The 25,417-nt window shown below is 34.1% G+C and overlaps 1 protein-coding gene across 2 annotated transcripts in view; it reads right to left on the reverse strand.

Annotated features, from left to right (window-relative positions):
* The window catches only part of Nudcd1 (NudC domain containing 1), a 55,141-nt gene extending 29,888 nt beyond the window's left edge, over nt 1-25,253 (reverse strand). For both annotated transcript variants that reach the window (XM_076835502.1, XM_076835501.1), the window contains exons 1-3: nt 25,047-25,253; nt 20,189-20,343; nt 1,762-1,947 (exon numbers count right to left, since the gene is read on the reverse strand). In XM_076835502.1, coding sequence (XP_076691617.1) covers nt 1,762-1,947; nt 20,189-20,343; nt 25,047-25,164 — 459 coding nt within the window. In that variant the 5' untranslated portion in view covers nt 25,165-25,253. The remainder of the gene's footprint in view (nt 1-1,761; nt 1,948-20,188; nt 20,344-25,046) is intronic.
* Nucleotides 25,254-25,417: the final 164 nt, after the last annotated feature.

A 25,417-nucleotide genomic window follows, 5' to 3' on the forward strand; every position in this document is an offset into this window, starting at 1 on the left:
ACTAGAAAGAGTAAAAAGAAGCAGATGACTAGACTAGAAGTTGCTAGGCTGAGGTTTTTAATCTTCTGAACAAGACCAGCATCTCAACTGTAACACTATTCTGATCTACCACCCTAATAATATTATTTGGAAAGTACGCAGTCTTCCATATCTTTTAATTTCTTTCTATACCCTAGTCATTACCACCACCCTTGGCCCCCTTGTGCCCTATCATGCCCTTTAATCACTTTTACTCTTAGTTTTTTTTTTTTGTCACACCAATTGCCCCAAAGTCCTAAAACTCTCTTAAATTATTGTAACTAATATATTCTGTAGCTTTCTCACTTTAATTGATGTCCAAGTCCCATTCTTCTCTCACTTCCCCCATTATCTAGACAAAGCTATAATTATTAACAGACAACATCTCAGAAGGGTTCTTTTTTTATTATAGCAGTGCATACTACAAAGGGCATAAAACAGACTTCAGTTTTTAATGAATTAAAACATATTTTAAAGGCTTAATATGTTTCAAGGGGACACACACAGCAAAAATCAAAAGAATTATAAATCTATGTGCATCTCCTTCCAGCAGAATCTGTGGAATAGAATATTCTTAAAAAAAATAAGTTGAGAGTGAACTGAGTCCTCTTGTCTCTTCCTGCTTAAAACCAACTTAATCTACAAAACTCAATAATAATTCTCATTTTTATCTCTTGACCATCATTCTCAAAACTCCAAATGTTTCAGTTAATGATAGCTATAACACACAATAACTCATTTTTTTAAGCTTTTACTGAAGGCTAGAGTAGAAAATGTCACAATGTCCGATGAATATGAAACTGTGAATGCAACAGTCTCTTATAAACAGACTATTGATGATGTTTTTGTTTAGTTTTTCAGACATACTATAATTTGGTAATATACCATTTAGTAAAAACTTAGTAAGATAGGTAAGTCATTTAGTTTGAAAACCTCCCAGGTTTTTCTCAAATAATTAAGGTCTGATGTTAATATGTATCATTGATCTGATAAAGATATTTTATAACATGTAAATATATTAAACTTTTATCTCTTTATTTACCTGAAACTAAAGGCTATCTGCTAAGATTTAGACAGTGGCAATATTATACCAATTAGTGGAATTCAAAGGAATTGAAGCAATAAATCATTTGATTATCTACCCCAAATCATTTTCTTCCATTTTCAAAAACAGACATTGGAAAAATTGATTCTGTCTTATTGCCATTAAAATCCTAATCTACCTCTCACATTTAGATCTGCTTCATTTTTTAACATTGAAAGAAAAATGGCATCTTAGAGATTAGTACATAAGCATATTTATATTACTATGTATTTTTCTAAGTAGGGAATAGTTAAACTATTTAACCAGTGTAAACATATCAGCAAATTTAACATGAAGGTAGAGGAGAAAAACATTTCAATATAAGCTTTTTCAACTCTGTTTCAAGGAGGAGACAATGTCAATGCTTAGTGCAGTGCTTTAATACATACAAAACACTCAAGAAATATTTGCTGAAAAATAAATGCAAATCCTGACAAGTATACTGACCCTAGATGAAAACAAACAACTAACCTAACAGTTAAACACAAAGTATATGTATGTTATAATTTACTTAAAAAGAAACACAAGACTTTATATTTAAAAAACCAAGGTCACCTATAAGCTCTCCTTGAAAAGTATTCTTTTAAAATAAATAAGGTCTAATTTGCATATACTTTCTGGACTTTGAAAGTCTTTAAAAAAATCCCAAAAAACCTCACCTCCCATTTTTCAGAAGCACTATTTCCACGTTCACCTGTTCCAATAACATATAATCTTCCAGTTCCATCTGACAAGGTAACCCAGGTGGATGATGTGAAATAGATAGATGCACAAAGGCGATTATCGCATGCCGTCAAATCTGTAGGTAGTCGAAACACCTCTCGTGGTTTTCCTAAGGCAGTATCCTAAAAAGGAGTCAAACATAAGTGAACCTTTCCTCTTCCCTGAATCATACATGCACAAAATAAACATCTGCAGTGTAGTAATTTTTCTCTTATTCAAGAGTCTGATCTAACTGCCTTCCCTTTAAGTTTAAGATATACTACTAATCACTTTTTTGGGGGAAGGGAGGAGTTTAAGAGATTATATGTAGCACAAAGAAACATTTATTATTGAAACTTTTATGCAATTAATATATATTATAAAACATTGAGTTAGCATATTCAAATTGCAATACCACACATTTTTTATTAAATATGTTTTTAAGTTTAAAAAATTTTTAAAGTAAGTGGATTTAAATATTTAAAAATACTGTTTATGACTCATAGGACACACCCATGCCAAAAAAATCTAATGCAGTACTAGAATCACTGAAGTGAGGAAAATACAGCTTTAACATGGGAGTCCTGAGTAACTATTTGACTTAAAGGAAGTTATCACCTGAGGTCCCTCAATTTCAGGCCCCAAATGACTTTTTCAGCTACTGATTCCCTTCAAACAAATAAAACAAAGTAGATGGGATGGATAGTATGTGACTTCTAGGGCTGGATCATCAAACACTTTACATCTCCTGTCTCATTCTTTTTCTTGGATTGATACTGTAAGGGAGGCTAGCTACCAAACCATAAAGATGATTAAATAGTCCATGGAAAGAACATCATAGGGAAGAACTGAGGGCTCCTACCAATAACCAGCACCATATGAATGAATCATTTTGGAAATGTATCCTTCAGGCCTAATCAAGCTTTCAAATGACTGTATCCATGGCTGACATCATAACCTAATGAGAAAGCTTCAACCATACCACTCCACTGAAAGCACTCCCAGACTTCTGACCACACAAACTGTGAGATGCTTATTGTTCCAAGTCACTAAATTCTGAAATTGTTTCTCAGTAATAAATAACACAATGCAGAAGTCTAGTTTTCTTTCTTTTAGCTTTAGAGTTACCAGTTTTTTAATTCACTAATTAGAAATATCATATAGATACAAGCCTGCAGTATGAAACACTGCATTTAAACTATCACCAACTTAGTTTTTTGTTAACAAATTCTCAATTGTGCCTGTGTCCTTATAATTTTAAGATATAAGATAGGTTGCATCATTAAAATGTTTTACAAGAAAATACATAAAATGGCTTACTATTCTGGAAATAAGCTTCCTTTCAGTATTCAATTCAATAAATTTTTTGTTGTTATTAAAGTCTTAGTTGTCAGTTAAGAGATTTTACCATAGGACAAGAGTACTCCTAGAACTATTCAGATGTATATACTAATAAAATACAAGCCCTATACACAAGCCACAAGTTTTTTTGGTGACTCACTGTTTTTACTTTCCTTTGAAACAGTACCTTTATTTCCTTTCCCTCTCATATTTTACTGATTTGCATAATACCAAATAAAATCATAAATATAAAATATAGCAAGCACAGCTGGCATGAATAGTTTTTAGAAACATTACATCTGAGTATTTGTAATGTAAAACTTAACTAGTAAAAAACTGAATTGTATTAGCATAATGCTGAGTAGCATATATTAGTAGTAAACTTTAAGCTTTCTGTAGTCTCTAGCCCCTACTTTTTACAGAGGGAGTTTAGAATAGAATACCAGTTAATCCAGTCAGTCAGTTAAGTGAAGGTCAAGTAAGAGAAATTTTGCCATATGTTCATGCTTATGTCAGCATTTAGAATACAATGCTGTATTCTACAAAATGAGAAAAAACAATGGACTAGTCAACAAATGGTATTGAGACTAAACTTTTCAGAAACAATTCAACTTAATGTTTCCTCACACCTCATGTAATAAAAATGCTCACCACTTAACACTATAAATGAAAACTTGTGCTGATAATAAGTACGAAATAACCTTGCTGATCATTAAAAAAGGGAAGAGGAAAAAAGCAGCTCCCCTGTCATTGTGGCACTGGTACCATCAGCCAGGCTTTGGTTTTACTGTAAATTATCCTGGCATTAACAGCACTGTTCTCCTATTGAACATAAACAGTTTCACAGAATATAAATATCAGACAAGGCCACTGTGATACTGACAAAATAGCATCACTCCATAATGATATGTGAATACAGATAAAACATTAATATTGTCAAAACTTCAAATATGACACTCAATCCAGGCCAGTGTGAGCAACTGCAGCTTCTTTACTAATTACATCCTGCACTTCAGTCTTTCCTCCTTCTAGATGAGACTTATTAAGATACCCATAATAGAATTATCCAGTTTCCTCACAGTATCCAATGCAAATACTTTCTTAAATCCTCCCCACAAATCACCTAACATGAGCTCAATCCTTTAATATTATCATTTCTAAATCCTCCAAGATACCCTGTGATTCTCCATGGTGCACACTCTTCCTTAATGCAAAAAGTAATAAATCCAATTTGTTCAAACACAGGTCTGTGTCTGATGTCTTTGGAGAGCATTGGCAGGGAAATGAACATCCACCCTATGGAATTTCATATAATTGTTAAATATCCTGAGGTTGATTTATATTACTGACACATACACACAAAAAAGATCAAAAAGATACCACCCCACCATCCCCTCCAAAAAAAGAAAAGAAAAAGCACACAGAATATGTATAACATAAACCCATATATGCCGATAACAAAAGTTGTGATATGTCAGTACACAGTAAGACACAGACAAGACACATGCTAATCTGTTTAATAGTGTTTTCTATTAGGAAGGAAAATGAGATGAGAGCATGCCTGGTACTAGGGGAAATGAATGTGAAGGCAAATTCCCTTTTACTTCAAACACATTACTTTTGGTTTTCCTTTTTTGTTTATACTGGCCAATTTATGTGTGATATACATAATTTAGAAGATATTAAAATAAAATATAATGGGAATCTTTCCTTAAAACGAGTGTTTCAAAATGAAGTTTTCCAGTGGTTCACTATATGACCCTCTCTTTATCTAAACTAGTGAAATGTTATCAGGGGAAATGTAGGTCTAAACTCCTTAAATCACTCCTTTTCTCCATTTCATACACTGTTGTTTTAAGTCATGTTCTTTTAAATACATGGTTACACATGACTGAGGTTGGTAGAAGTCTAATTATCAGATAAAGTGATACAATATTCAATAGAATAATTAAGATGCTAAGCATATAAATGTGAAACCAAAATTAATGAACTTAAAATACAAAGAAAACATAGTACCGCTCTTATTTGAGTTAAATGATACAATGTAAGCTGCATAAATGTTCATGATGTTTGAAATTTAATTCTCAGAGTACAATTTAATTTTGACTGGACTATAAGCAATGAAACTTTTTCTTCAGTAAGTCCTACACTAAAGCATTAAATCATCTCTAAATAACCTTCACGGACAGTTTTACTAAGTGTACTCGTGGTAACACCTTATATAACTGGCATCTATAGTGTCCATTTTCACCCTTTCCCTTTTTTTCACAAAAAAAGGCTAATATAACTATGTTCAAGGTAACTGAAAATCAGTCTGAGGCAACATTTCACAGTTAAGTTACAGAAGGATTAAAATTTCACTGATGAATGGAACACTTACTGAATGACCACAATGTACAAGAGTATTAAATAAGTGCTTTGACTTTTTACTCTTTCATTTATCTATCATCAAACACTATAAAGTGGAAAATATTAGCCCCACTTTAAGAAGACAGGTCCAAAAAGATTTAAAAACTTGCCTAAAACTACCTTGTTAGAAGATGACACGGCCAAACTTCAAATCCTGGACAACTTTACTCTGAAAATTGATAGGCTTTCCCTTATTTCACATATACCAGAAAATAAGCCATTTCCAACCTTTTTCTAAACAAATAATACTTCAGATCTCAACAATTTCTCAGACACCCCTTCACTCCCTCCTCTCCCCTACCAAAACCCCACTTTGACTACAACTACCATATACTCAGTTTTTTCTGAAGGATATTATATAGTATTTTAAATTAAGATTCCTGAGTCAATAAGGTGTAATACAAAAATTAAAGCTTCCACGGGTTGTATGTAAAATGCATTATAAATAAATATCAATACCTAAGTTATATGTTTATGAAAAACATTTCTAAACTGGAGTTTGGAGCCCTCTTACAGTTATATGCAGTGAAGCTTCAACTAAGGAAATGTTTTTCTTTTTTCTTTTTCTGGTACTGAGGACTGAAGCCAGAGGTGCTTTACACTGAGCTTTTTCCCCCACCCCTTTTAAATTTTTTTTTTTAAATTTTTTGAGACAGAATCTTATTAAATTGCTAAGGCTAACCTTGAACTTGCAATTTTGCACCCTCAGCCTCCCAAATTCCTGGAATTACAGGTATGTGATGCTGCACACCATTGTTTTTCTAATATATACACATCTACAGGAAAAAGACACTCAAATTTAAAACAATGGTCAATCAAAATTAAGTAGAGATGCCATTTACCAGTATTATTAGGTATTGACATTTAATATTTTGCTTTTTTAAAAGGAAGTGATCTTTTCTGGAGAAAATCTTTCATCATTAATAACCATTAACTTCATTTGGAAGATGGTCATCTTCTTCCTTCTTTATTTTTTTCACTAAAGCTTTAAGAATAGGTATTTCTAACCAACTATAGTTCAATTAATGTTTGGATATAAAATGATGCTTTCAATAATGTATTAAACACACATAGTTCTAAGAATTTACCTTTGATTTTTATCTTTAACTATGTAAATAACTATCTACTTGTCAATCAGCTCAACTATTGAAAATAAGCTGAGATTCAAGTCTAGAGATAAACATACTGTCATGCAAGGAGTTGGACTAACAAGTAACTGTAACTTTCCACTTCAAGACACAACCTCACAAATATACTTACAAATGAAATCCAGCAACTGTCCTCTAGATCTTAAAGATACAAAATAAGATGACATTCTTCTTTAGCAGCAGAAACAATATAGTTTTCCAATTAAATGGGAAAAAATAATAACAGAAATAATACTCCGGGGCCAGGGTTGTGGCTCAGAGGTACAGCGCTTGCCTAGCATGCATGAGGCACCACATAAAAAAAATAAAACACCACATAAAAAAAAATAAAATAAAAGCACCACATAAAAAAATAAAAACAAATAAAATAAATGTTAAAAAAAGAAAGAATACCCTCAGTTTTAAGAAACTGGATAAATACCTTAAAATGAGGTATAAAACGATATAAAATAATGATGATCTAGAATAAAACTTTAAACACACTTTTTGTGCTTTTCTAAAATATTTTCTACTTCCTAAGCACACTTTCAACTGAAATTTCTCAAAAATTAGCAATTGTAAACTCACAAATTAAACTTACTTGGTAGTGTAATGGCTCTTTAAAACTGTGTTGAACTGCTGCCACCTTCTGGCTCCTTATAAAGTCAGCTGAGCAAGATGAGAAAAATTCAAGTCCTGGGCTCTACAATCTTCCACTTTGAACATTTGTACCCCATGCACAAGAGAGTGGTATTTATGCATTTGTGTTTTGGGCTCAAAAAATTTATTAATCATAGTAAAATGGATTAACATTAGTGTTTTTGCTATACATAAAAAGCCAATGTCTAATCAGTGTTCAACACTTTCCAACCATTTCCAACATAGAAGCTCAAAGATTAGGTTGATTCCCTTTGTTACTAAACAGAAAAATTATCAGAAATAAGCATGATAGTCTTCTGTATCCCAGATACAGGGCTTCTCAAGAAGAACACTAGCAAAATTACCTTGACATACTTGATAAAATTTAGATTTCCAAACCAAACAAACTCTGACACTGAAACAACCTTTGGGAATGGTATCCTGAAATTAGTTTTTGTTCAGATCAATTACTTCAAGTGACAACAGAATTTGAAAGCCAAAGAAAGAACCTTAACTGCTGAAGCAGAAAATTAACTAAAAGAACCTGTAAGATGGCTCTTTAATAACATAATAATATCTTTCTAAAGACTGACTGGATAAAGAGAAAAATACAGAAAGAAATATCAATAATCTGAAAAGCACAGTGCATGAAACTTAATAGTAACAAATTTGAAAACTTAAGAGGAAATTGTTGATTTCACTTACTAGAAATATATAGGAAAATTTACCTAAGAACCAATTTATTTTTTATTTCTTTATTTTTTAAATTTTTAATTTGTTTTAATTAGTTACAATAACAGTACAATGATCTTAACATATCATACATTTGAATCAGATGGGATATAATTTCTCATTATTCTGAGTGTACAGGTTTCAGAATCACATTGGTCATGCAGTCAAGTATATACACACAGCAATAATAATGTCTATTTTATTCTACTGTCCTTCCTTTCCTCCCTTCCCTCTCCCCTCCCCTCCCATCACTTCTCTCTACTCAATCTAAGGTGACACAATTCTTTTTTTTTTTTTCCCTCACATCTTCATACATGTCTTTTGTATAACAATGAGGGTCTCTTTCCATCTTCCATGCAATTCCCTTTCTCCCTTCCTTTCCCTCCCACCTCTCTTCCCTATCTAGAGGTAATCTTCTTCTCATGTACTTCCTCCCTCCCTACCCCATTTTGAGTCACCCCCCTTATATCAGAGAAGACATTCAGCATTTGTTTTTTTTGGGATTAGCTAACTTCACTTAGCATAATCTGCTCTAATGCCATCCATTTCCCTGCAAATGCCATGATCTTGTTATTTTTTATTGCTGAGTAATATTCCATTGTGTATAAATTCAAGAACCAATTTAAATAAACCAATTACCACAGAATAAACTGTACAGGTGATTAGAGAACTACTATTGAAAAGAATAACAAAATATAACATTGCCAAAGAGGATCTTTACTTAACATACAAAGAAAAAATCACTCTAATCTTAAATTTATCAGTCTTCAGAAAAATAAGAAAGCTCCTCAATTCATTTAACAAAGCCAGAAAAACTTTAATCAAAATCTGTTAAATAACACCAAAACCAAAATACAACTATCATGGACTTGTGAAGATAGATGCAAACATTCTAAATAAAATGTCAATAATAGAATCTAACATTGTATTAAAGGAATATGCTCTCTCATCATAAAGGTTTATTCTAGAAATACTGAGAAGATTGCTCTAGTTTGTAAATTAAATATTGCTCTAGTTTGTATCTGGAATGCCCTTGAGGCCCATATATTTAAGTTTGGGTGCTGTGCTTGGTGCTATTAGGAAGTGATGGAACCTTTTAATTGTAGGGCCTAGTGGGAGATCCTTAGGTCACTGGCAGTGTGATTTCGAACAGAGTATTGGGAACCCAGTCTCTTTTTGTCTTTCATTTCCCTGGCCACGAGATGAGCGTTTTTGTTCCACCATGTGCTGCAACCTTAAGGTGCTTCCTCACCACAGGCCTAAAAGCAACAAGGTGATCATGGACCAGAATTGATCATGGACCGGAACATCCAAAATTGTGAGCCAAAATAAACCTTCTTTCATTCTAACTTGATTACCTCAGGTGTTTGTTATATTAATGTAAATATGACTAATACAAGGACTATATCAATTTAATTCTGTGATCATTAATAGCAAATATAATCTGAAAAGGCATTTGATAGAATTTAGCAACCATTCTTAATAAAAACATTGAATAGAAATCTAAACAGAACGAAAATTAAAACAACAAAGTTATTTGTCAAAACCAATGATTTTTAGTAAAAATTAAAAACTATTATAATAAAATCACAAGCTTAAGAGAAATGGATATCTGAAATCCCCACTATTTATGACCTCATCTCAAAAGTTCTATCTATAAAAGCAGTAAGACAAAAATGAAATATTATTATTATTATTGTCATTTTCATAAAGAAAGGAAAAGAATTAAAACTATCTCCTTTTCTGATGATATAAATGTAGACTTAAAAGGAGTTGTTAAAAAAATTACTGAATTATCAAATAAGGTGGCTGTGGATATCACACATAGTTTTTCTCTATCAATAAATGCATAGAAAAGGAAATAGAAAAAAAACTATAATCTATTTCACAACAGTGGCAGAAACTATAAAATATTTAAGAATAAATTTAATAAAAAGAATATAACAAACTACAAAAATCTTACTTGAGGGCATAAAAGTAGATCTAAATAAATGGAAAGACATACTGTGTTCTGGGTTGAGAAATAAGGTCTTAAGAACACCAAACATTCCCCAAATCAACATGAATTCCCTATGCTGGGGGTGGGAGAGGAGACTGGAGATTTGTTTAATGAAAGTTAACAGATTGATGTTACCAACAGGTCTAACTGGACAGGTCGATGAAGGGATTTGGAAAAAGGCAAACAGACACAAAAGTAGAGAAAAATCTGGAGTTTGGTGGGTCAGCCTGCCTCTTGTGAAGGAAGACTGACCAAGAGTGAGCTCAGCATGTTTATTATATAGTTTTAAAGATCAGAAGACTTTATTGTGAGACAGTTTCTTTAAGATAAACAAAACCCAAGTTGAGGGTAAAAGCAGCCCAATTAGTACTTATTAGCTTGCACCCATACTCTTTACCTCTAGGCAGCAGGTGGGCAGCAGGCATTTGAACCCAAGACCATGAACTTATAAATTCAATGGCTGGCACAGAATCTGCTTCTTATAGGGCATCATTATACCGACTGGGTGATCTTCAACTGGTTCCCTTGCACTGAGAAATTCCCAAGGGAAGTGTCCCCTCTGTCTCTGGGCAGTTCAGAGACCCACAATTCATTCAGTATTCCCAACAGTGCTGCAGTCTGGCTGGGCACAATTCAGGAGCCACTTGTCAAAAGAAATGAACTTTATTTTTAGAACACACAGGCCAAACCACACAGCTCTTCAGGAAAATCTTCAGAGCCCAACTGCCACCACCAGCTTCCCACAAGCCTCTCAACCTCCCCCACTCCTCCTGCTCTTGAGGCCAATTGGCTGGGTCGCATGGGCGGACCAAAAAAAGTCCCCCAATGAGCAGCTCCGTGGTCTGAAAGGGCGGGGAAACAACCCAATGAGCATCACCGCAGAGGAGCCAATCAGTTGGCAGCTAGAAGTTTGCTGGGGCCGCTGTGAGCCAATCATCAGCTGGCAGCTGGAAGTTTGCTGGGGCCCCTTCGGCTGTGGCTCTCAACAGAACAGACTAATTCTAGACAGCTGGGCACAGAGCCAAAAAGAGGATTCAGTGAATACCTACATATTAAAAGATAAGAACACATATTTTCTTCCTCTGCTTTATTCCAGAAAGTCAGGATCAGGGCCCTTTAACTACCTCTCTGACAAAACAAACAAACAAACAAACAAACAAACAAACAAACAAAAAACACTAAAGAACTCCTCTCTAAGGACATCTGCTAGCCTAGGGGAAAAGAAACCAACATTTAGGGGCACTCAGTCCTACACTGTCATTTACCAGCCGAAGGGAAAAAAATATGAGGTGGATCTTTTTCCTGGAAGATATACTAAACTACTTTCAGAGTGCATTATGTCTTTTCAACTAAATAATTCAAGAATTTATAATCCAACTGTTAGAGGATACATATGAAGTGCTAATAGTTTAGGGATGAGAATGATAATTAAGAACTAGGAAAGAAGGCAACTTGTAAAAACTTTCAAAAATCACCATTCTAAATTATGCCAAAAAGTTCTAATTTATCAGGAAAGTCAATAAATGTACACTGTGTATATGAAAAGACAAATGTTGATTTGAACATACATAAATACATAACGAAGGTGGGTATTATTTCAATGTTAAGGTCATATTGAGAGAGAGAGAGAGAAGTGGTTTACATTTTGATGTTAAAAAAAAGTAGAAAAAATTTTATTTTGTATGCTGAGTGAAGAGTATAAATTAGACTGAGTTGAACTCTGTAAGTTAACATTCTTACAGAATTCTCATGAGTGACATTCCAGATTTTCTGTCTTCTTAAACAAATAGAAACAAACAGAACCTAGAAAAAAATATTCTTAAAATTAAAAGACACAATATGGTATAAACTATGCGTGCACAGAACGTGAACATGAATGATCATGCATTGGGCAACAGAATTCACAAGAATGAATACTAAGCAAGAACATGGCTTGTTTGTATACAACATTCAAATATATAGCGCCCATACAAAGTGTACATGTATATAGTATCTTTAAGTAAAGCCCACAAAGAGAAACTAAATAAGAAACTATAACCAGTTCCTCTAAGTTATTCATAGAAAAGATAAAATAGGTCATGAAAAAGAATAAAAACATATTAATCTCTGCTCTAATTTAATATCAAGTTTTTTTAAGCATAATTACAGTATCTGATTTTCCATAAAAATTTTGCAATAGAAGAAAAATATACCGACCAGTCTAAGCTGCTTATCTGTATTTCAAATACAATCACTAAGCTCTCATTTCAGACTTCCAACCAATCCTTTGTGACTTAAACTGAAATTTAGTATTCCAAATTCTGATTATCAATGAGTTAACTGACAAAACCAAACTTCTGAGTCCTAAATGGGACCCTATCCTTGCCCATCTTTCAGTCCAGCATAGCACTAAACAAGGGGGAAAAACAACAACAACAAAACAAACAAAAGAAACAGCCTTTCTCATTTACCTTTCCACTGCTGAATACAAATAACATGACCACTCCTGGTCTGCTTCAAATCTGACCATCTGTCACCTTAGCAACCTCATCTCCATCTATAACCTGTATTCCCTCCAAGTCTTTCCATGCATATTCTATGCATTGGACACACAAAAATAGAATACCCTCAGTGAATAATAATGCCTGGTGAAGTTTGCCAAATTTGCCTATTAAGTTGTGCATGTATCCAGTTAGCCCCAATCTGCATGGTAACTTCTAACTCATCCTTCAGAACTCTGTTAGGGTGACATTTTATGAAATCTTCCTTGAACATACATCCTTTAACATTTGTCATTCCTCCTTATTTTGGCATCTTATTATTATTTCCACTTTGCATGTTACCACTTTGTGTATGTATATATAGAAATATTCAATAAATGTTTTAAGAAAAATATTTCTTATTCAGAAAAATTATGTATCTCAGAAAACCAAAGAAAACTGAGTACACCTTTAATTTTTTCTAGCAAATAATGAAAGATGAAAAACCAGTAAAATAGAACAAATAAAAATGGTTTTAGATGAGCCTTTAAGAAATATCTAGGAAAATCTTCCTCCTAAAGGAGAAGAAACAAGACATTTATTTAAACTACTATCACCAGGTTTCACTGAAAATGTTCCCCAGGAGCAAACTATTTCTATTTTACTAACCAAAAAAATAAAATAAAATAAAAGAGATAAAGAAACAAAGAAATGGAATTTCACCTATAAATAATAGTAGAAATCTTTAGAGCATCTATATAGATGCTACAAATAAGCCAAATTAATCAAAACATATAAGTAGCTTTGAAATATTAAAGAAGCAGATTGATTTAAGTAGTCTGAATTATTTTTACAAAAAGAATCAGTTATAAGGAAAACAGAATATCTACATTAACTTATATTTTTTCTTTAATTTTAAGACTAGCTCACTTTTCCTGTTCTTCCCCAGTTAATTTACGTAAATAAGCATGATTCTAAAAACCACAGCATAAAAACTTCAAGCAAACATTTGACAACAAGCAGTTATACAATTTATATATTTATAGTCATCAAAGTGATTGTTTCAGGGATATAACTACAATCTGTACACTATGCAGGTCCATGGCTGCCAGCAATTTCAAAATCTGAAATTAATGGAATAATATACCTTACAAGAATAAATATTAAATAACACTGTATATCGATATCAAATGTTAAATAATCATTATAATTGAATATTCAAAAACATATTCTCTGGATTTATATGAAAACATAATAAAATACTAGAACAAGTCTTAGGGATGATCTTATCTAATTGTTAAATTGTCTTTGCCAGGAAGCCCCTTCTTTTAAAAAATTTTATATGAAATAGACAAACACATACAGCGGTTAGAGTGGAGGGTAGATCTTCCTTGCCTATGCGGTGCCAAGGAATTCTTTAGGGCTTAGGGTTTCAGAGACAACATTGATGAGAATTCAAGCCTTTTATATTCTCATAAAGACATAAGGGCCTAAAATGAGGGAGCAATTTGCCCAATATCACAGAGCCAATATGTCCAAGGCAGAGTCAGGTCTAAATCAATATATACCTGTATTAGTCTACTAGGGCTGCCAAACAAAATACTACATACTGGGAATTTTAACAGATATTCTTCAGTTTCAAAGCTACAAGGTCACATTAAGGTCCAACAGAGTCAGCTGCTGGGAGGCATTCTAGTTGGCTTGCAGATGCTGCCTTCTTGCTGCATCCTCACATAGCTTTTACTTCATCTGTGCATTAGGAAAGACATCTCTCTCTTCCTCTGCATCTAAAGTCCACAACCCTATTTGAGCAGGTCCTCAGTCCTATGACTTTATTTAATTACTCTTCATTACCTCCTAAAAACCCTAACTCTAACCTCAGACACATGGGGAACTGGAGCTGCAATATATGAATTTAGGGGGACAGAATTCATCCCATAGTACTACTAAAAATTTATATCATAAGAGTATAGTGTAAACTGGCACGGTTGTGCACACCTGTAATCCCAACAGCTGAGGAAGCTGAGACACAGGGATCATGAGTTCAAAGCCAGCCTCAACAAGAGTGAGGTGCTAAGCAACTCAGTAAGACCCTGTCTCTAAATAAAATATGAAATAGGGCTGGGGAGTGCTCCTGAGTTCAATCCCCAGCACCCCCCCTCCAAAAAAAGAGTATGCTGTAAAAGTGTTCCCACTATAATAAATACTACTCTCATGTCTATTTAAGAAACTAGAATCCCACATAGGAAAGAGACAGATTTATGTCTTTAAGATTTTTATATAGTAAAATAGGTAAAATATAATGAATCCCCATATACCCAACATATAATTCCAATTATTATCATTAGATTATGATAAGTCTAATTTCCCATACATGTATATGTACCCACATCACTATGAAGAAAATCCTAGTTATTCCAACAAAGTATTTGGGTACCAATCTCTGATAGGACTACAAAAACAAACAAAAATCCCTACAATATCATAAACCTACTTTAAGTAATTATTATTAATTAAAAGTAATAATTCCTTAATATATAAAAATCTATGAATTATTTAGTGTTCAAATTATGCACTATAAACATTTCATTATCACAGCTACTTAACTGACTAAACCTCTCACCAAATTTAAATGAGCTAAATGGTACTATTTCACTTTTTATTTTCTACTTTTTGTTCTTTAAATTTAGTTCTAGCAGATACAGTAATATGCTAAAGCAATGCCTACTGACTCATGGAAGCTAAGTATTAAATTTCTAAAAATCCTGCAAGCAGTAGTTTGAAATCAGCCTTGATAGGAATATTTTACACCACAGAAGTTGGTGAACTCTACAAATTAGCCCTCAACCCACTGTCCAGAAAGTTGGTTGTTCAACATTTATTAACATATGACTGAGTAAATACATCTCCATTTGTATATTTATATATATAATATAATTTACTGCATTATGAACAAATTTAATTTTAAGAAGATGATGAATTAGTGGAAAGAGAAGTTAGGAAAAAATTCCCATTCAAAATAACCTCAAAAAAAAAAAAATACTTAGGAATCAATCTAACAAAGTGAAGGACCTCTACATTGAAAACTTCAGAAAACTAAAGAAAGAAATTGTGGAAGATCTCAGAAGATAGAAAGATCTCCCATGTTTTTAGATAAGCAGAATTAATATTATCACAATGGCCATACTACCAAAAGTGCTATACAGATTCAATGCAATTCCCATCAAAACTCCAATGATGTTCTTCATAGAAATCAGAAAAGCAGTAATGAAATTCATTTTTTAAAAAGCCCGGAATAGCCAAAGTACTCCTTATTGAGAATGGAATAGAAAACACAAGAGACAAACCCACAAGAAACCAGTTATCTCATATTAGACAAAGGCACCATACATGTACACTAAAGTAAAGATAGCCTCTTCAACAAATGGTGCTTGGAAAACTGGAAACCCGTATGTAGAAGAATGAAATTTAACTCCTATCTCTCATCCTGCACAAAAGTCAACTCAAGGTGAATCAAAAACCAAGAAATTTGACCAGCAACTCTGCATATACTAGAAAAAATTGTAGGCTCAACACTCCGACATTCTGGTTCAGGAATTGACTTCCTTAACAAGACTCCTGAAGCACAAGAAGTAAAATGAGATGACATCAAACTAAAAAACTTCTTACCTGGAAAGGAAACAATCCACAGCATGAAGAGAGAACTTACAGAATGGGAAAAAATCTTTGCCACATACATCTCAGATACATCCAGGAAATATAAAGAACTCAAAAAGCTTAACACACACACACACACACACACACACACACCCAAAAAAAAAACCCCACAAATAACCTAATCAATAAATGGGCAAAGGAACTAAACAGACACGTCTCAAAAGAATATAAATGGTCAACAAATATATAACAATATCTCTAGCAATTAGAGAAATGTAAAGTTAAAACTACACTGAGATCTCATCTCACTCTAGTTAGAAAGGCAATGATCAAGACTACAAATACATTGCTGGTGGGACTACAAATTGGTGCAACCCCTCTGGAAAACAGTATGGAGATTACTCAGAAAACAAGGAATGGGACCACCATTTGACCAGTTACCCAACTCCTTGGTATACAGCCAAAGGATTTAAAATAATCATACTACAGTACCTCAGCCACATCAATGTTTATGGCAGCTCAATTCACAATGGATAAGCTATGGAGCCAACCTAGGCGCCCTTCAACAGATGAATGGATAAAGAAAATGTGATACATATACACAAAGGAGTATTATTCAGCCATTAAGAAAAATGTCTTTATGACATTTGCCAGTAAACAGATGGATCTGGAGACTACCAAGCTAAATTACATAAGACCAAAAAGCCAAAAGCCAAATGTTTTTGCTGATATGTAGAAGCTGACCCCACAATAATCAGAGAGAGGGAAAGAACAGATATTCAGTAGAATAGACAAAGGGGAATGAAGGAAAGGGGACAGGAACAGGAAAGGCAGTGGAATGAATCTGACATAATTTTCCTATGTACATATATGAATACACTACAGGGAATCCACCATTGTATACACACACAAGAATAGGGTCCTAATTAGAATAACATATATTTCATGCTTGTATAACTACAACAAAATGAATTTTGTTGTCACATATAACTAAAAAGAGTCAATAAAAATTTAAAAGAAGAAGAATATATAAACGTTAACATTAAGCACAAAAATTTAAACTGAATTTTAATTTGTCAAGACAAAAAACTATTTGCTTGGACAATGCCACATCATACTATTTACCTTGATATATTGTCTTATTAGCCAATAATAAGGAGAATGGGTGGAACATTGTAGAACACTGGAACAGACTAGTTCAAATCCAGACTCTGCTTCAAATTCTGTTTGACTTGGACAAGTTATTTATATCTCTATTCCTTAGTTTCCTTCATTGTAAGGCATCCTATATTAATTCCACCTCCTTAAATGTGCATACTACCTTTCACTTTTCAAAATATTTTTACACACTGTGCTTTAACTTTTAAAAAATCTTTGTTATTGGCAAAATTACAGGAAAATTTTCATATACATACACGTATATCCACAACTCTAAAACAAAATTTATTTTGTCATACAAATCAAAACATAGTCACTAAATCACATATATGTTCTATTACTTTAACTGGTTTATACACATTAGGTCTGAAGTAATTCTAAGTCAAGGCAGCTCTAGTGAAGAAAATCAATTGGACTTAAGAGGACAGATTCTATCTCTTCTGTTCACACAAGAAACAATCGGAATTTTGCTTAGGTGTTTGGAGCCACCTAGAGGGAAGATTTCTCAGTACCAGAAAATGTGTGACTTTTCCTCCCTAACATTTTGAGACAAACACTGCAACACCAATACAGAACCTATACCTGGATTAGAAATAAAAGAAAGAGTCTGAATGAGTTTTTTACAGCTGATCTCCATTTAACAAATATACTAACTAAGTCATATGCTGGATGCTAGGATTATAGAAACATAAGAAAGATCTATGGCCTTAGTCCAGGGGTAGGCAAATTATAATTCACAAGGCAATTCTGGGCCTCTGTCTCCTTTTGTAAATAAAGCTTTATTGGAAGTTCATCACAATCATCCATTTACAACTGTTTATTGCTATTTTCCCACTAAAACAGAAAGTCAATAATTATGATAAGGGATAGGCCCACAAAACCTATAGTATCTGACCCTGTGCAGTAAAATTGCTTTGGCATAGAGGGAATTCACAGCCCATGTAGATCTGACAGTCAGTGGTGTGAATATTTTTGATTCAGCAGAATGTCAGGGCAAGCCTCCTAAATTAAGAAATAATTAACTGGGCCTTAATTAAAAATTAGAAAGCAGCCTGACACGGCGGAACTAAGAGCATATACCAAGTAGAGGTAATCACATAAGAAAAGGTCTAGGGGCAACAGGACACAGGGTCTGTCTCAAGAACTGCAAGGATTTGGTGTTGCTTGAATATAGTATACAAGTGGTAGAAGACAATGTTGAAAAGAAAGCCTTATGAACTGTAAATACCAAAAGAAAAACTTTGTATTTTTAAGAAAATATATATACACATATACATATATATCACTTCAGGTGTATACTTGCAAAATCAATAAACAAAAAAACCCATTACCTCTGAAAGAACAAACAAAAAACTTTTTAAAAATTGCTGGAAAATGAATACTGAAGACAAGATAGATAAAAAAGATAGGGTCAGGAAGATGTATTTAGTGACATTTATTTTTTATTTTCTGTTTTTGAAATTACACGAGCACCTTGTCTCTTCTAAAATTAAAAAGTTTGGATTTGGTAAAAATTTAAGAAAGAAGCAGTAAGAGGAGACAAGCAAATTAGAATACCTTGTAGGTACAATGTGTAAGAGGACTGGAAGATGCAGATAGTAGTTAAGAAACCAATGGACAAACTACTAGCTGTTTTAAGTAAATATATTAACAATGTATTATGGTGCTTACAATATATGAAGATGTAAAACATATGACAAAAGTAGCTCAAAGGATGAGAGGGAAAGAAAGTAAAAGGAGTTAAATTACTGTAGGATTTTACACTTTAAGTGGAATCATATTAGAGGCAGACTTTGACAAGCTGAGGACAAATACTATAATCTCTACACTGACCATTATAAATAAAATACTAACAGGTTTAGATACAAAGTCAAAAGAGAAAATCAAATGGAATTTTAAGAAAGTAAAATGAAAAATATCAATTTAGCCTCCCAAAAAGTAAGAACATAGATACCAAGGAACAAAGAATAAACTCGAAAGAAATAGCAAGATGGCAACATAAAACCCAAGACTATCAGTAATTAAATTAAATATAAATACATTAATCCCTCTAATAAAAAGACAAAGATTATCATATTGCATTTAAAAGAAAACCAAAGGTTTTTTGTAAGGAATACACTTTAAAAATAAGAACACAGTTGGTCACGATGGTCAGTAGTTGTGGTACATACCTATAATACCAGCTACTTAGGAGTCTAAAGCAGGAGGATCACAAGTTTGAGCTAGTCTGTGCAAATTAGCAAGACCCAATCTTAAAATAAAATTGGAAAAAGATTAGGGATGTAGGTCAGTGTTAGAGCACTTATCTGGTATGTATGAGGCTACAAGTGTAACAACCCCCCCCCCCCCCCCCGCAAAAAAAAACACTGATAAATTTAAAGAAAAAGATAATAATTTTTAAAAAGCCAACAATGATTATGCTAATACCAGACAAAGATGATTTTAAGACAAATTTATTACCAGATACTACAGATAAAGAGAGATATTTTATAATATTAAAAGAATCAATTTGCAGTGGATCAAACAATCCTAAATGTTTTACCCAATTATATAGTTAAAAATAACTAATGTAACAACTAAAACTAAAAACATATCACATGGGAAAAAGCAACCAAATTAGCTACATCCAGATTTATAAATTCAATTAAATAGATCACATAACGATGGGAGCAAACCGGAATAAATAATTAAGGATAACAGGAACAAAGGACAAAATTTAAATTGAATCAAGCAAAAATTGAGCCTTATATATACTAAAGATATATGTACCTTAATTGCGTGGATATCAGATTCAAAGGAAAAATTAAAGATCAAATAGAACTGGATAAATTCTATTATTATATAGTATATTTATTTTTCTTACCAGCATCACTGTTAAATTCATTATTCTTCCAAGGTTATCAATATAGTAGACACTGTCTTGATACCATGAATCACAGTGTAGGTAATTATACATCCCAAAAGCATGCATGTGTTCCAGTGTATATTGATCATCACGAAGTTTTACTTCTGCCACAGCTGAAATATAATAAATAAACAAACATAATCATCAAGAGTTTTATTCAGATTGTTCCTTTTTACAGAATACCTAAAAGGCAAAGAAACCATGCATGACAATCACAAAGGCTGCTTCAGGGCAATTCATTATATGATCACTCAGAAATAATTTCTGGATATCTAACATGCACTGTGTGCAGATGACTAGTAGGAGGATATGGTTATACCCTTTAGAACCTAGAACATAGTGACTGTAGTAGATAGATTTTTTTAAATCATAACTCTTCTTTTAGGCACTTTTTATAATTAAAACAAATTCTAAGAATGAAGGTTTTCCTGCCTTTAGGGCAAATAATAAGCCCAATTTTATAAAGTATTTTTATAATTTTAAATGTTTCCATTTTATTATATTTTCATTTTAAACACACATTAAGAAATAAAGAGAATGTTTTTATTTTATCACTACACAGATATGGAAATAAATATAAATACCAACTGCAACTTCTCTAATATCATGTCAAATCCTTCAAAACAGTGTCACAGCTGGAATAGACACAAGGCTTCCTACTTACAGAAAAGGGCATTCTTCACTAAAACATTAGTTGCCTCCCTCATTTTAAATCTGACAAACATATTCTCTTCCTCTCAAGCTCCTACTTGCCTCTCCATGCTTACAGCTCAATGCTGCCCAGGACCTGTAATTAATTTCTGCAATAGAAAATATGTAAGTGGACTATTATGGGCCAATATATTATCTTGATATAAAGTATATGCTTTACTGTATTCTAATCACAACTATTTTCTTCTTGCAGAATGCTTACTTACCTTTCCTGCTTCTAATACCTGATTTGAATCCTGGCTAACTTACACTTATTCAATCATTTATCTAGAAAATATTTTGATACAGTGATGAACAAAGAGTACATAGTATCTTCTTAGCACTTACAATTAAGTGAAGAAATGGACAGCACTCAGTTACATAAATCTTACATAATTTTTACATCATAATTTTATATATTAAACTGTGATGTTATGAAGAAAAATTACCGGTTACTAAAGAACACAAAAAGTAGTGAGTTTTACTTGGGAGACTAATGAAAGTTTTTCAAGGATTAAGCCAAGACATAAAAGGTAAGTAAGAAGAAATATACTCATACATCCACATATAACTCTGTACTCTAAGCAAAAAAAGTAGGAGTAAAACTGTATGTTCAAAGAACCAAATGGAGGACATACTGCTACATACAGAACAAAAAAAACCATTACGAAGAATGGCTAGAAATGAATGAAGTTAGAGAACTAGGCAGAAGTTAGACTGTGAAAGTCCTTGTCTTTATTTCTTTATTGATAATAAAGTGTAATAAGAATTCATTAGGTTGTTTAGCAGGAGAGTAAAGTTCAGATGTGAGTTTTTAAGAGAGTGCTTATAATGCTTATTATACACACTCGAACTTTTATCTTTTTATATCTTCATACACAAATAGCAAACTAAGCAAATAGAAAAAGACAGTTAATTTGTTGGGTTGATTTTAGAAGGTGAGTGGTTCAAGAAGTGACCTTTATAGGTGGAAATAATGTCGAAAACAGACTGGAGCAAAACAGGGATAAATTCAGGAAGACCCATTAGGAACACTACAAATGTGAAATCATAATTTTGAAAGACTTGACAGAAGTTGAGGAAACTAGCTGTTTCACTTGAGGAAGTGTGTACTTGCAAGGAATGGTTAACAAATATACGTTCTATGGATTAGGAAGGAAATAATTATCCATTTTTTTTTAGGACCACTGTGTGGATGAAACACTGGAAATGTCCATGAAAATGTAACAGCCCAAAAAAGTAACATTAAACAATAATATAACAAATACATTCTCCTATAGGAGCAAAGAGCCCTCAATAATCATGAACAGGTCAGAAATTTCTTAGCCTTTTGCCTTACTATATCTCTTTTGTTCTCAAGTAATTCATAAAAGCCTTCAGACAGTTGTCTCCATTTCTCTGGTCTTCTAAATAACTACAGAGCCATAGGGTAAATGATTTAACCACCAAATTTGCTTATTTCCCTTTATACTTAAAAACCCTCAAACAGCACCACATTACCTCTGGTTTTGCCTTCTAAACACAGAATCTAAGACCAACATTGTGAAATATGGGCGAGGGGAGACAGTGTGATTTTAATAAAGTAAATTAATTTATTCATTTATTTAGGCAGTGGGGATTGAACCAGGGGGTCTTTACCACTAAGCTACATCTCCAGCCCTTTATATTTGGGGACAGGGTCTCACTAAGTTGCCCAGGCTAGCCTGGAACTTGCGATCCTCCTACCTCAATTTCAATTGCTGGGGATTACAGCCATTCACCACCCCAGCCAGCTTAAATGCTTTCACTTTGGAGTATCATTTATTGCAAGAATTCAATTCCTGATTTTTTAATGTTACAATATCCCACACTGACTCTAGATTTGATTATTTTATTTGATTTAACCAGTAAAGCAAAAGTGCATTTCCACTTAGCAAATTAAAATGCTGGCAAAACTATGACAACTGAACTTTATCTTTTATTGCAATTGCACATGAAAAAGTCTAGGAAGCAAAGGATAAAGTCCAAAAGATGAATAGTGCCCTCATCAGTCTAACTCCTCTTTTTGCAAAATTTTTTACCAATACAGGACTGCAACAGCATTCTGCATACGGCCTACTGATCTTCTTTTCCTTTTAGCTCATGTTTTTCCACAAATGGAATGTCCTCAACAACTTCATTCATTCAACTTATTGAGTACCTACTATGTGCCAAGAACTAAAACAAAGTAGTGAATAAAAGAGAAACATCATGGAATTCAAAGTCTAGTGGAGGAAACATCCATCCAATATAGAATCTAGAACTACAATAATTACTGATTTATGGAGAATGAAATGAAGGATCTCTAAAGTGAAAGCAAGAAGGCTAGTCAGAAAACTACTATATTTTAGGCAAGTGAAAACAACGATTTGGACTAGGAAACATGGAGAAGTAAAAATCAGGAGTTTAGGGCACTTGCTGACAAGTTGAACTGAGGACTTCACAAAGAAATACTCAAACATAAATAACTATACAGACTAAATTAACAGTCACAATTTTTATGCCTCCCTGGATCTACGCCTTCTTTATGACCTTTCCACATGGACTCCAGACTTGATTATTTGATTGGCTTTGACCAGTGGAGCAAAAAACTTGTTGCAAGGAGCAGCCTGAAAAAAGCACTTATGCACTGCTACTCATATCCTCCAAAGAGCCTGAGCTAGCCTGCAGAAGGATGACAGACCACAAGGAGAGTTAAGCAAAGGTCATCTGAAAGAATCTTAAATCAGTCAATGGCAAAGAACACCCAAGCAGATGAAAAAAATCTAGTCATGATGAGCCCAGTTGCCTAGCAGACCCATAACTGAACAAGAATGCATGAATGAGCCCATCCAGGACTAGAAGAATCAAGTAGGTAGGCAATCTATGAATTTGTCAGTAACAATCAATTTGTCAGCAACAATAAGTGCTTTTTGGGTTTTTGTTTAGTTTTTTTTTTTTTTTTTTTCTAATGTATCAGCTCACAAAATATGGTGGTACTATTTACTGACTAGGAAACAGAGACTGAAAATAGGGTGGGAGGAAGGCAGAAAAGGAAACGAAAAATCAAGCGTATCTTCTCTCATATTGGTTAACCTATATTCTTTATAGCACAACTTAGATATCAACTTCTCCAGAAAGCTGGCCCAGATCCACAGGCTAGTTATTCAAGAATTACCATTGTGTTTTATACACATATCCATCACTGCCTTCCCACATTATTTTATACTTATTTGGCATTTTCTTCCTGACGAAATAATAGTTATGTTATCCACTTATGGACTGTGTCCTATTCATCTTGATAACACTGGCATGTAACAGAACAGGCCCTCTATAGATGTTTTTGTATTTAATAATCGGATAAACAAACACTTCTTTGATACTATAACGTCTATTAATTAACTCTGGACCCGTATTTCTCAAAGTGTGATCCACTCACTGACAACCTGCACCAGAATCAGAAGCGTGTTAAAAATTAGGCAAACCTCCGGGCTCTATCATCAACGTAAATGTACTTTTTACAATGAAAACGTTCTGGCCAGCTACTAACAGTTAGTAGCAATGTGGTTACTAAAACAAAGCAATCAGCAGTGTGATTACAAAATCATCTTTCTTCCAAAAATGTCTAGCGATATTTTTTCTGCGACAGTCCTCAGGTGCCAGGACCTGGGAAACTGAAAATGCTCTGACAGGTATGTAGTTTCTCCTCTAAGCAATGGCTCTGCGTCAAAGGAAAACAGGCGTTGGGGTTTTTCCAAGGAGGTGTGGCTTCTCAGCTAACACGTTGACGGACAACGTCCAGAGAACGTCCCGAGCTTTCCCCACCGCAGGGCCAGCGGGGTGGACCGGCGGTCCGAGCTCAGGCATCACCCGTAAGCCCCACCTCGGGGTCGAGGGCGGACCCAGGGTCCCGCTGGTGAAGAGCCACACCTAAGCGGTTTTCACGGGGCTGAAGGGCATCGTTATCCAGAGGCAACCACCCTGTGTGCACCCCAGCGCGACCGGCAGTAACGAAGGCCATGTTGTTCTGCTTGCCCTAATACACAGAAAGAAAACGCGGGAAGGCTCAGGCCGATGGCAGCCGAAAGAGCAAAGGAAGGGAGTGTGAGGGGTCGCCACAGCTTCCCACCTGCGTCAAGCTCCAGCTGGTAACAGGGCAGTGGCTCGAGAGAGAGCTTGTAACCCTCGAAGCGGGGGTCCAACAGAGGTCTCTTCACCCGCAGGGAGCAATTAGCCGCCACCTCCATCTCTTTCTAAGATCCAAGCGTGGGAATTAATAAAGCTCTTGTTGAAAGGTCCGCGCTTCACTCCTGGAGCTGAGGCTGGGAAGCGGCGTGGTTCCCATCCCAGAAACCACTGCGGCGCCAAACTGCCTTTTGGGAAATGTAGTGTGCGCGAGAAATCGGACCCTTGTTGCATGCTGGGTTCTGTAGTTTCTCGGGGACTTAAGGCCCGCTCAACGGCAGGACCTGGACTCTCTTACCCAGCGGGCTAAGCGAC

Source organism: Callospermophilus lateralis, chromosome 16 (genome assembly GCF_048772815.1).
Source record: "Callospermophilus lateralis isolate mCalLat2 chromosome 16, mCalLat2.hap1, whole genome shotgun sequence".
Taxonomy (NCBI): Eukaryota; Metazoa; Chordata; class Mammalia; order Rodentia; family Sciuridae; genus Callospermophilus; species Callospermophilus lateralis.